The sequence below is a fragment of the Phaethon lepturus genome, unplaced genomic scaffold (genome assembly GCF_000687285.1).
Source record: "Phaethon lepturus isolate BGI_N335 unplaced genomic scaffold, ASM68728v1 scaffold28200, whole genome shotgun sequence".
NCBI classification, from domain to species: Eukaryota; Metazoa; Chordata; class Aves; order Phaethontiformes; family Phaethontidae; genus Phaethon; species Phaethon lepturus.
In genome coordinates, this window is record NW_010514528.1 from 17,334 (window position 1) to 30,328 (window position 12,995).

The 12,995-nt window shown below is 41.6% G+C and overlaps 1 protein-coding gene across 1 annotated transcript in view; it reads right to left on the minus strand.

Annotated features, from left to right (window-relative positions):
* Nucleotides 1-812: 812 nt before the first annotated feature.
* EIF5B (eukaryotic translation initiation factor 5B) overlaps nt 813-12,995 on the minus strand; it is a 29,837-nt gene continuing 17,654 nt past the window's right edge. Inside the window, 12 exon segments of the mRNA XM_010293228.1 lie at nt 813-1,585; nt 2,505-2,666; nt 3,273-3,411; nt 4,362-4,526; nt 4,656-4,732; nt 4,847-4,978; nt 6,252-6,383; nt 8,897-9,058; nt 9,194-9,376; nt 10,049-10,180; nt 11,227-11,368; nt 12,541-12,608. Coding sequence (XP_010291530.1) covers nt 1,478-1,585; nt 2,505-2,666; nt 3,273-3,411; nt 4,362-4,526; nt 4,656-4,732; nt 4,847-4,978; nt 6,252-6,383; nt 8,897-9,058; nt 9,194-9,376; nt 10,049-10,180; nt 11,227-11,368; nt 12,541-12,608 — 1,602 coding nt within the window. The 3' untranslated portion in view covers nt 813-1,477.

Here is a 12,995-nt window from a genome sequence, read left to right on the forward strand (position 1 = left end):
TTCCATTGCCAAAGGAGGCAAGTTAAGTTATTAAATGTTCCTTTGTAATGGAGCCCACAGAATCCCAATTATAAAATTATGATTTTTCCAACCAAAAAAGTAATCTTAAGTCACAGAAGAAATCTGAACAAACTGCTTATTGCAAGTTAAATTCTTGTAAATATTTTAAATGCCACGATCTCAGCTACACGAAAGATCATTATCCATCTTGTTTCAGCTTGTGCTTTTGTTTTGCCCCTCTCAACATGAGCTGCAAGCTACCAGTGACCGCCCAATCAGAGGTACATCAAGCTGTCTTCCTGAGCAGAGACCCGCAGGGGAGGGAAGGGTAGAAAAACACTGGGATCACAGGCTGACTCCTGGTCATCGCAACATCATCAACCAAACGCCTTCTGAGCTGGTTCAGTCCCACGGTGTCAGATGGCCCAACAGCTTGGATGCAGCACCCAAAGTCACCCCTCACTTGTGGCCAACTGCTTCGCAGGTGCTTACCACAGCTCTCAGTAGCAGCCAGAGCAGAGAAGCCGCCTCCACGCTCCTCCCAGCAGAGCCTCTGGGAATCGTGACTTGCTAAACACCCAGCCTGCAACTCCGGTCCTTGGGGAACATGGTACAAGCCACAAGCCACCGAGATGACCACCATGCACTCCGCAAGGGCAAGCGGAGCTGGAGGAAGAAACACACAGGAACACGCCTCCATTGCTTTGCCAAGCAGAGAGAGGCAAGCCTCCGCCTGGCACAGCCACGTCTGTCACGGCCCGTGAAGTGAAACCATGTTTATTGAAGCAAACTGTAAAACAAACGGGCTACTAGGTCCATCTCCTTTATTTGCGGCTCTGCATTATAATGATTACAGGTTGGCTTTCATGAACTGTACAAGCAATAAAAGGCAGCCAGCTATGCTTTACATCATTGTTTCACACAAAGCAAATACAGAAATATCCAATTGCCTAATTTTCTATTTAAAAAAATTTCTATAGGCACAAAGCAGAAGAATGTTGGAAAAGAGAGTCAAGGGAAGAGGTATGCATAAATAAAGAAGTACTTCTTACATCAAAAATGTCCCAAGAATCACAAAGTCTGCAGAAGCTTGGTTAATCAAATACTGCAGTACTGATCTCATCAGTATAAAAGTGAAAGAGCTTTAGTTCTGTAATAAAAATTCAATTTATTTTATTTTATTTTGGAGAGAGGGAGGGAAGAAGGGTGGAAGGAAGGGCAAACTTTAAAACAGCAGCCAGTATTAGGAAGGGCAGTAGGAGAGGTGAACAGGCACATTGGAACCATGGGAACATGTAAATTGACCACTGTCAAACCAGTGTAAATTTCTTGGTTTCTCATGGAAAACATTTTATCCACATATTTTCCTCCCAAATGTATATCCAACACTGTCTTCAATATATGACTTTGTTGGTAACTTTTAGAACAGGAATAGCACATTTATTCCTGCCTCCCCATTGCTGTAAAAAGTTTATATCTAGATGATTTCAAACACTTTCTTCAGCTCTACTATAAGCTGCCAGTCAGACTTCTGCATTTCATCCCTGAACCAGTCCTTCAGAGCATCGATGGACTGACGACTGATCTGCAACACACAAGACAAACCTATCAGAAACCTACACGTGCACATCAAACAAAGGCAGCCCTCCGCACCTCAGAGGCCAATAGTCTGAAGAAAGGGTGTCAGTCTGCACAGCAGGGAAGCTCGTTCTAATCCCAGTTTTGCTGCTGATCCACTGTGTGACCCGTCCCCATTCGTTTCCCTTCCTCACTCCCCACATCCCTTACCAGCTGCAGAAGCACCAACCATCTCACACCTTGTGAGAACACCTTCTCTTCTTGCAACAGAACCACCCATGACCAGAGAGGACCTCCTGCTTTCCCAGGGCCCACAGCACCAACACCACCTCCCAGTTCCTGTCACCGGCCCCACCTCTCCACCTGAAAAGCCCCCATGGCTACTTGCCCCTCCCCGTTTGTGGATGCATGCCCCTGGCGTGCCTTGCGACACAGTAACTAAAGGAGGTAGGAGTGTGGAGAGCCATGGCTTTGCTCCTGACAGCAGAAAACCAAGCAAGGGATCACATCCTCACCTAAGGCCAGCGTTCCAGAATCGGAGCAACTCAAGCACTAGCACTGCTATTTGTTGCACAATTTCAAAACTAGGGAAACACAATCATGCTGTAATGCCATAGGGGACTGCTAAGCTGCTCTGAGCACTGGCAACACGCAACAGTATGCAAATAGCAGACAGCTAATTTAACATTTTACCCCCTCAGGAGCAGTAAGCTGCAAGGTATTTTTAGCTGCAGTACATCATTCCCTCGGTCCTCCTGAGAGGCACCACTCCAAACCTCAAAACAAGGCTACAGGGAAACTCGGCTGAACAACGCCACGCACAAACCATTGCAAGGGTCTGTTTTTCAGGCTTCATGCAACATGTCCGCTTCAAGTAAGCTACCACTACACCATAAGACCTCTCCGAAAACGCAGATGGCTTTTACCTTGCTGACGAGGATATCTGTCGCTTCAAAGTGTCGTCCATACATTTTAGGTGATTCCCCAGGAATAGGTTCTATTTTAACACATACTTCTTGGCCTTTTTTTGCCACCTCCACAGGCTTATGGTTTATTTCAATACTTGTAACTATTCCAATTTCAACAAACTGTAATACAATGAAGAAGCTGTAACACATCCACAAAACCTCTGTGCACACACTCTTCTCTACACCCCTGCTTCTATGGACAGAGTTGCTCCTGTGAAGGACTGTGCTGGTGGAGTGGCCACCTCGGAACTGGCAAAGCAACTCGTCCTGCACTGTAAGCACACCGCACTGAAAAAGCAAGGCAGCAATACCAGACCACCCATAGTTCATCTGGGACATCAACTTGTTACCCCTTAAAGTGTCCAAACTGACTCCCCCCACCCCCTTATTAGCCACCAGGAACAACAGTTTGGCTTGTCACTGTCTATCACGCTACAGAAATTGCAGCGGGGGAAGGAGGGCATTTGGCAGACACCCTCTAGCCATGATTCCTGGCAGTGCCCTGTAGCAGTTGGGAGGCTGTACTCCGCTACGGGACCCGAGTCCGTTCTAGCAGAGAATGGCAAGGCGGCTGATCACTGGGAAAGAGACTCGATCCAAGAGTCTGAATCTCGTCTCCTGCCAAAACTCTCTACACTGGGGTGAGGCATGCAAGTGTTCCCTGGTGCGTCGTCCCAAGAACTACCAGCTAGATCAAGCCTCTGCGAGGAAGAGGTGGTCACTTACATTTTTGCTAGGTACACACATGGGAGTCCCCTGCTTCACCTGGCCAGCCTCCACAACTACACCCATCACTATTGGGTCACGGGAGTTGAAAATGAACTGAGGGAGTATTTTCATCTTGCAAGGAAACACTGCTATATGCCTGGAAGGTGACAAAGAAAAGGTATTTTGGAAACAGATACTGGTGTACACAACATTAACAGTTCTGCCTTCTCCCACGCTTCTTGGACATTTATCCTAGTGTCACTCGGGGAGAAATCAAGCAGGAAAACACTCTTTTCTAATCTTGCTAATTCTAGTCAATACTTGATCTTCAAGAACTATAGAGAACAATAATCAAGCATGGCTGGCACGGATTTTATTTTGACTGGCTTGGGCAGTCAACTAAGACCAAGACCAAAGGAATAATAGTATTACAGTATAATTATAGTCTCAGAAGAGCATAGGAATATAAATATTATTACCTCAACCCATCACAGGGAGTCTAAAAATTTTAAGATTGTTTGTAAAGTGAACAAATATGTTTAAAAGCTGAGGTATACACAGTCAAATTGGGATCAATACGAAATTAAATACATTTCCATTTATTCTGTCTGCCCTTACTTTAATGAGGATCACCCAATGACACAGACTGAAAAATTAGTTTTGGGTCCCTGTAAATTCTTAAATGATTGCATATTCATGTTGCTGCAGTCAGAATTAAGCCCTGTACACTGCAATTTCATAAATATGAAACAATAGAATCCAGATCCCTTTAGTTTAGTTTTCTTAACTCTGCAAGACTGACCCATCTGTCACAAACTAGGAACAGAAGCCAAGTATACAAAGCAAATGTTAATAAGAACACTCCATATTACATGGTAAGTTTTAGCTAAATCTTACAACTGCTTCACAACTCTCACCCTATTAAGCCTAATCCCAGATGTAAACAATTAGACTGGAGTTACTGTCCTATCCTCTTCTTCCTTTCCCTCCTTCCCTACATGCTAAATAATATGGAAACAATAAGTTACATGCAATTTCATTTATAACAAAACAATTAAGAGACACCGTTATTTGGGAAGCATCCAGAACAGGATTACTCTTACTTACTTGAATTCCTCTTGTTTCTGCTTTTTGTAGTCTTGTCTGTATTTTGTGAAGGCATCAAATAAGTGATAAATTATTTCAGCACTAAAAATTCGAACTCCTAAACTATCAGCCATTTCCTGTGCATCACGTTCAATCCTCACATCAAATGCTAGAATGACTGCATATCTGTAAGTACAAATAAAGTCAAACCGTTACCAGACAAGACCACAGAACCAGAATTAAGAAGGCCATTTCAGGCCTTCCTGAAATGCCACCATGCACTTCTCACCACAGTAAAGCCAGGAAGTTACTTACTGTGGATCATGCTCCAACATAACCGATGCCTTCATTACATCTTTTTTATGGACAGGACCTATATTAATTCCTGAATACTGTTGAGGAGGAAAGACACACAAATCAGTCACCAATCTTTCCAAGTCAAAAGGAAACAGTTATCAACTAAAACACAGAAACAACAACATCAAGTACAGCATAGAAGTACTTACTGGCACTTCTGATGTTTTAAGAAATTCAAGTAATGCTTCTAAAGAGCCTAAAGTAGAAGCCTGGACATAAACACCTTTCTCTTCTAATTTGATTGCATTCAGTGTTTGCTTCAGTTCATGTATTAGTTCATCCTTCAGAAAAAAACACAAAGAAGAAAAAAGCTAGTTTTCGTTCTATTGTTATTATGCCCCAGGGTACCAAGTCTTTCTGTTCATGAGCTGCTGAAAAGTACGTTACAGCCATACTGATAGGTGCCAACTTACAGACTTGCAGTATAGGCCATACGTGATATACTGCTGCTTGCTTCTGGCATTGAAAAAGTCTGTACTGAACTAAGGCTTGAGGATTTTGCAAAAAGGTGATCACAGAACACAAAGCAGACACCCGTCTTGGGAGTGAGTAACATTTCCCTGCAGGCTACACGTTGTTCTCCCCAGCACTGCAAGTTTCTGCTGGCAAGACTGAGCAAACACACCCCCGCCCCCAGCAGTACCTTGGGTCGCCTAACTGAGGATCGGCAATAAAAGCAGACACCCCTAAAACCATGAGCTGGAAAGGATTCCGAGCGCTCTTTAGGCCAAGGCACAGAACAGAGGATACAAGGCAGAAAGGCCATTTTGCTGCTTTCAGAGAAGTTAAAAAAAAAAAGACACCTTTAAAACCCACTCAGTCTTTTCCTCTGCCAGATGAATGGATGTTGCCCTTTAAGCCCTCACATATCTACCACCAGTACAGTTTCCATACATACACACGTATGTATGTGCCCAGAAACAAGGTTTCTATTTGGAGACCTGAAAGGTTAACCACCCTTTAGAGGCAAAGGTAAGTAGACAGAAGGCTACAGTAAAACTATGGTTAAAAGTAAACTATCAACATGCGACTTTCCTTTTTAAACTAACTTCCTGACTTTGGAGCATCTCATCTCAGTTTTGGTCTGAAGATAGCTACATTCTTTCTTCTGCCATTTTTAAAGCGTAAATCACAAAAGAAATTCACTACAGAAGTCTTAAATCAGCTTTGCAATTATGATAGTTTGAAGAACTCCACTAGCAGGTATTTGCCTAATATAATGTAATTGAAATATATATGCATAAATTACTACAAATACCAAATGAGTAATTAACATATGGTCAAACTATGCTATGATAACTTGCTTTTAAACCTTATTCTACCAGCAGAGACAGCCCAGCAAAATATCAGGGGAAAGCTAGGGGTCAAGGTACTGAAAACATCACCACACTAATGCTTCACATGGACATGAGGCTGCAGCATGTTATTGGAACAGTTTTTAAAACGCAACCAGAAAAAGTAGAAAAATTTGAGTAACTTTTTGAATGAGCTTCATCACCAGAAAACTCAGTTACCCTCAGTTTAAGTGTCTTATTCCAACATTAGCCATCTCACCTTGAGGACTGGGACTTCATCCTCTTTATAAGCTACAAGCAATGGCAAACCAGCCAATGTTTTTTCCAAATCTTTCCCAAGAATCTTCACACCTTGAGCAGCAACAACCTCTTTGTGCTTTTCATACTGGTTCTGAAAAGGAGAACACACACTAGCAAAGAATTCACATAGATGCTACACAGCACACAAAGTAGCACTGGGCAGCTACAGAACTTGCCACCAGCGAGCGCAGCAGAGAGCGTGACAGGGACACCCAGCAGCTCCCGTCTTCCATCAGTGATTTTCTCTACTTCACATTCCTGGCATGCACATTTCACTCTGCATGCTCCCCTCCCCTCAGATACCTCTTCCCCACCCCCCACCAAGGGGGGAGCAGGGCAGGGGGAATCATCTAAAACCACAGGCAGCCAAAAAGGAACACATACTAGAAGAGAGCAAGCAGCAATAGGCAGCTGCTCACTAAAGAAAACCCACAAATTCAGCCCCATCAGGAAGTAAGGGGAAGATGCCGACAGCTCAACTAAAGCACTAAAGCTTAGCTGATACAGCCCAAAGCTCTGCGCAGGAAGAGCTGTCTTGTTCTCCCACTTGGAGAGGCCTCCCACCCAGCCTTCTCATCTACATAGTTCCACGCTCAATTTCCCAGGTGCTCCTCCCCACCCAGGCATGGCTCTAAGGAACTTGCCACCAGCGAGCACAGCAGAGAGTGTGACAGGGACACCCAGCAGCTCCCGTCTCCCCAACCTCAAAGGTCTCTCCCCACCCAAGGCATGGCTTTAAGGCATCACAGAAGCAGTTACTGCTGAAGACCTTTAAATCAATGTTGGAGGGATTTTCTGGTTTGTTTCTTCATTTCTTTTGTTTAGCAGATGTCCCATCTTTTCTAGAAGCTTCAAGGCAGCTTTCTTCCTCAGCAAGCACTTTGTTCCTGCAAGCCTCTATTCTCTAGCCCTCCACCCCAAAATTTGGGCCTTATTTCAAGGACGACAAGTCCCCAAGGACAGGCTAGACTGAAATGTATCCTCATTGCCTGCTTCAGAAAAACCCAGCTCCCCTAGATCCACTTCCCCAGCTGAAGATTCTCAAATCCCTTTTGGGAATTGGGAACCTTCCCAAATAGCTGCTACCCTATGCTCCATCTCCCACTACAGTGCAGAACCTCTGCAGATCTGGTAGGGGAACCTGTGATCTGTTACTATTCAGTCCCACAAAAACACTTCAGTCTCATGAAAGTTTCACACACCAGTTTACCTTCTGCTTTAAATTAAGGGAAGCAAACAGGCAGAAATGCTTTCAGTTCATTCCTCACAGTATGCGAGTATATTCAACTGCTTCCAACAAAGTGGAGAACATAACCTAAGCATAAACGTCAACTTTCCTTTTGCCACTCTCTAGCCATTATCAAGTTATTACTGCAAAGCTGCACTGCAGAGCAGCAAGCCCGACTTAGATTCTCCAAGACAACTGCCCTACCCACAGCTGTATTATAGACTGCCATACCCACAAATGGCAAGAGTGGCTCCTGTCTGCCTATTTAAAGCAGGCCAAGAAGCCCTTGCTCAGATTCCACCCAACATCAATGCTGCATCCGTCAGCGCCTCCAAGGCTACAACAGTCTCACAACAGAATGTCCATGGCAGAAAGAACACGCAGATGTCAGCCCAGGCCCCAGCAGTTATTAGTATGACTTTACAAGGGTATCTAAGTTTGCAGAAAGGAACTGGATTAAACACCAAGGACTACAGTGGCCCGCAGGGACACAGTTCTCCAGTGAAATGAAGCACACCACAATTGTTATGGCCTTAGATTAGGACCCTGACACTAGTTTCCTACTTCTAAACTGAACCTTTAAGGCCTATCCTATTACATTTACCTAGGTTATCTGTATGGTTTTCTTTGCCTTAAGCAAAATCTGTGCAGACACTTATTCCTTCCTTTTTAAACAGAGAAACGGAGAAAATAATCATCTTTTAATTGTATGCATTAATACTAATGTATTAATGTATTTATAGCCTTTAGCTTCTGTGGCTCTCCTCCTCCTTTCATGGGAAGCAATACAGGCAGGATCCCAAATTCAGTGTCTCTCCCTAGTCTATTATTAGCTAGGGCGGCAAAACCTCCAACAACTCTTGAAAATTACAAAAAGCTGCAGATTCTGCAGAGGTCCTGGACATCGCCACTCACTAACTACTCCTAGAAACTCACTGGTTCACTTTTCTTAAATCTGCGTGTATACGGTTGTTATTAAAAAACACTTTTACTAATAATGTATTTTTTAACTCAGAAGTTACTGTACTAGTACCCATCTTAAATGGAGACTGGAGTGTGCCTCACACATAGCCGCATGCTTGAATCCCTTATTAAAGCATACGCATCTTAGCTGTCACTGCAAGGCAACTCCTTGATCCTTTTCTTTGCCACTGTTAGAACAGACACACCAGTAGGTATATACAAGTACGTTGACAGAGACACTGCATGTGCACTGTCTTCCCCTTGAAGTCACCCTTAGGTACTGCTAATATAACGGCACTCTGCTAGTCTTTTTCATTTTATAAATTAAAATTTTCATTTTGTATAAAAATCGGTATTTTTTTTTCTGGTTCTAAAACTTTTCTAAAGGTCCATACACTAACCAGTCTCCATACCTTGACTCGTAGCTCCTTCATAGGAGGAGGTAGTAGAAGACCTCTAATCTGAGTTACTATGGGACCTTCTACCCCAGGAACAATAATGGTGTCTCCTTCTTTCAGGCGTCCGTTAATCAAAATAACATCTATGGTAGTGCCCATGCCTGGCAGTGCTTTAACCTGAGTGAAAGAGGAAAAAAAAAAAGTTACTCCCTCTTTAAGCACTTCAAACACACCTTTTCTTAGCAGGAAGCAGGGGGGACAGGGAAGGGAGAAATTTCTCAATGAATGCCGAAGAACAAGCTGCTGAATTACCTCCATGACTTGAGCTCTCAGCTCCTGACACTCAGCCAGTCTCTTGGTCAGCATAGTTTGCGTTAGCTCAACGAGAAGAGCTATCAGACTTCCCATGCCATCCCCTGTGTGAGCAGAGGTAGGTACAAGAGAAACAAAAGTGCGGGGATCCTTATTCTCATAAAACAAGGCAGCGTTCAAACCCTGGAATCAGGATTAATAGTTACATAAGGAAAAATATATATATACACATCAGTATTAACAGTAACATTCAAGTCCAGCCCATTACTGTTGCATTTTTTTAAATCCCAATTTTAAAAATAACGTTGTTACTGACAGTATGCAATGGAACACAAAGCCTCAACCCACACTTGGAAGCAGTATGGGATAACTCTACAAAGCTAATTACCACATCTAGCTTCTAAACAGCTTTGTATGTCGCCAACAGAAGTTCCCAGAATTGATGCGATTCATGCTCTGCCAGCATCCAAAGGAACAAGAGACAGACGGGATTCCCTCAGGCAATTCCCAAACAGAGAAAGAATAGGGACAGAAAACTTAAGCTGCTATTCATGACTCCATTGACCACGCACAGCAATTAGCTGCTACTTTTCTCCAAACTAGCACTCTAAAGATGGAGCAGTTAAGAGATTAATTTAACAACAAAGTCGGGTTTATGAGAGGTAAACACCAATGTGTCAGAAGAGATGCAATAGTTTTCTCGATATTCCATTTTCCTGATATTCCAGATACTCCTGATATTATTTTGTGGAAAGATAAAACAAAACAAAAAACCACACACACAAACCACACACGTGCCCCACCATCTTTACTATCACTTTTGTTAACCAAAAAGCCTTGAAAATTCCAGCCTACCTGTTTCGCGAATTCCACTATGATAGCTTTTGCACGTTCTTCAAATTCATCTTTCGTATTCTTTTTCTGCTTCTTTAAGGTGACAGCTACATCTGTATCTGGACTTTTTTTCCAGTCATATAACCTATCAATCTTGAGAATACAGGAATATGTCATCTCATGCAGCTTACTTAAGGGCATTTTTATGCTTATGCCACATCATCTGTAAGAAATACTTTACCAGCCAACATAACTATCCATCTATTTGCTCCAGTGATCAAATTAAATCTTTTTATTTGCTTTAGATGCTATATTTATCTCTGTTTATGTATTTACCCAATGTCTGACAGTATTTCATGGTAGCAATACTACCACAGGTTTTAAAAATTCAAGCTATAATAACCACCTAGGTTCATATGAGAAACAAGTTACATCAAGTTTAAGGTAAAACAGTCAGAAGAAAGACCCATGTATAGCTTCACGTATGCAAAAAAACTTTTTGTCTGAAAAGACACTATACTAGTTTTACTAAGAACTTTTAAAACTTACTGGTGAACTTGGACCCTTTCCCATGTTGCTACAGAGAAGGGATCACAGGGGGGTTCAAAAAGACAAAACCAGAACTTCGGAAATGCTTCCCTAAGTAAGTTTGCAAAGTAGGATGGGCTTAGTCCAAGAAACTACTACATTTGCTGTACAAATCAAAACTACATCTTTAGAAAACGGATTATAACCCAGTCAAGTGATGGAACTATAACCTGAAAAGCAAGAACTTTTGGCTATTTAATAATCTCAGGCTCACTGTAGGCCTTAACACCTCTCAATTGAACAGTTTTTTTAAAAAAGCAGCTGTTTGCCGCCATGATTTAATGGCCTCCTCAGTTCCAACATCCTTCTATCTTAATGCTCCTTTCATTTTGTAAACTATACTACAATTTATATACTGCACATGAATACTCTTCAGTACATTTCTCTGGCAGCATGTCAGATAGCATCCAAAGTCACTGGACATGAGCAATTGGGGTATTGCCATTGGGGTATCAAGGACATGAAAAATGCAACAGAGGATCCGAGAACCGCTGCTTCAGACTTTATGCAAACAATTTAAGTTCATGGAAGAAAACAGGAAACTGTCAGATGCCAAATACAGTAAAAATTACAGTAAAAAACCACACTATTTGAGTAAAAAGCTATCTTACCTTGTTGAGAGCTACTATAAAGGGGCATTTCTTCGATTTCAACAGATTTATTGATTCAATTGTCTGGGGCTCCAAACCATGCATGATGTCAACTACAAGTATAGCAATATCACAAAGTGAGCTTCCTCTATTTCTCAGATTGCTGTGGCATTGAAAGACAAGGAAAAAAACGAAATCAGTCATGTAGCAGCAGAAATTTAATAAAAACACCAAACACCATGTCAAACTTATATTGACCAACAAAAAGCTAAAGCTGACCAAGCAGTTATTCTTCTCTTAAAAGTGTAAATTATATCAAAAAAATACTCAAATCACACTGAGTAAATTCTATTAGAGTATGTATAAGCAAAAATAGGAAACTATTATTCTCCCAAGAGTTTTCCTATTATTCTATATTTTTACAAGTTAAGATATGCTCTGATTTTTTCTGAGTGAGAATTGAGACAGTTACAGTGTGCAAGACCAGGAGTACAGGATAGCCAGTACAGGAGTGCAAAATCTGATCAAGACTGTTTATCATACAATACAATACTACATAAACACTAAGATTATCAGACATTTTTGGTCCCAAACAAAACCTGGCTAGGAGATGAAGAGCTGTAAGTGGTATGATGCCAAGGAACTGATCAGAACATTACCAAGTGCCCTAAGTGCATTTCAATGCTTGCAGAGGTTTGCATTTAAGAATGTCACATCAAAGTCTTAATCCTTCTGTTTGGGGATTTCACCCCAGCACTACCTCAGTGAGTACAGTTGTGCATACCATGTTTTTAACTTAAAAGTTGATTTAGTGGCTTGCCTGCATGCCACTGGTGTTCCTAGACAGCATGTGATCTCTGCTAGCAATCAGCTGACATGTGCTATTGGTAACATCCAGTCTTAGGAACTCAGTTACCTTAACTGGGACACTACAAACAGGAGGCTAGGAGAGAACTTTTATTTTTCATAGCAGAGTACTTAGGTCACCTGAAATCCTCACCTTTTCTTCTCCAGCTAGCTTCCTGCTTCCGTCTTTCCTCTTACACTAACTATTGAGAAAAAAGTTATTTACATACTTTTTCAGATATTCATGGGTCATTTGGTATGAAGACAGAAAATTAATCAGATATAAAAGGCTAGCAATTAACCAAATATAAAAAGCACCTGCAAAGTAAGCAAATCTACTTATTCTTCTATTTTAGTTTTTTTGTTTGGTTGTTTTTAAAGTGAGAAGAAGCACACATAATTAGGCAAAGACCTAGCATTTTGTTAAAAATATATCCAGATGCTTTAGCCATCACTTCTGGGAAGTATTATATTGTGAAAAAACATTACCTGAAAGACTCATGTCCTGGAGTGTCAATTATCAGCATGCCTGGAATTTTTATATTCTCTCTGTCAAACTAACATTTCAAAATATTAGCCATCTTGTAAAGATTGCACAAGAGAAAAAAAAAGCAAACCAACAACTAAGAACTGGCAGCATTACTGACAGCCTTCACTTCAAAAATCCAGATACATATTTTAAGAAAGCCCAGAACCCCCCATAAACCAAATCAGTCAAAGCTCATTTCAATATAAAAAAGGATGGAGGACATTCCCCTAGGTATCAAGAGGCTCAGCCAAAATTTGTAAGACAATGCAGCCTAGAGAGGAAAAAAATAGTTCAGGCTAATAAGATTAATCATCTTTGTCTTGAATGTTTCTTCCTCTCCACTGACTTTACATTGTTAATAAATTGAGTAAAATCTTGGAAAAAGCCATCACTACCAAGGTTTTTCAGTCAGCTG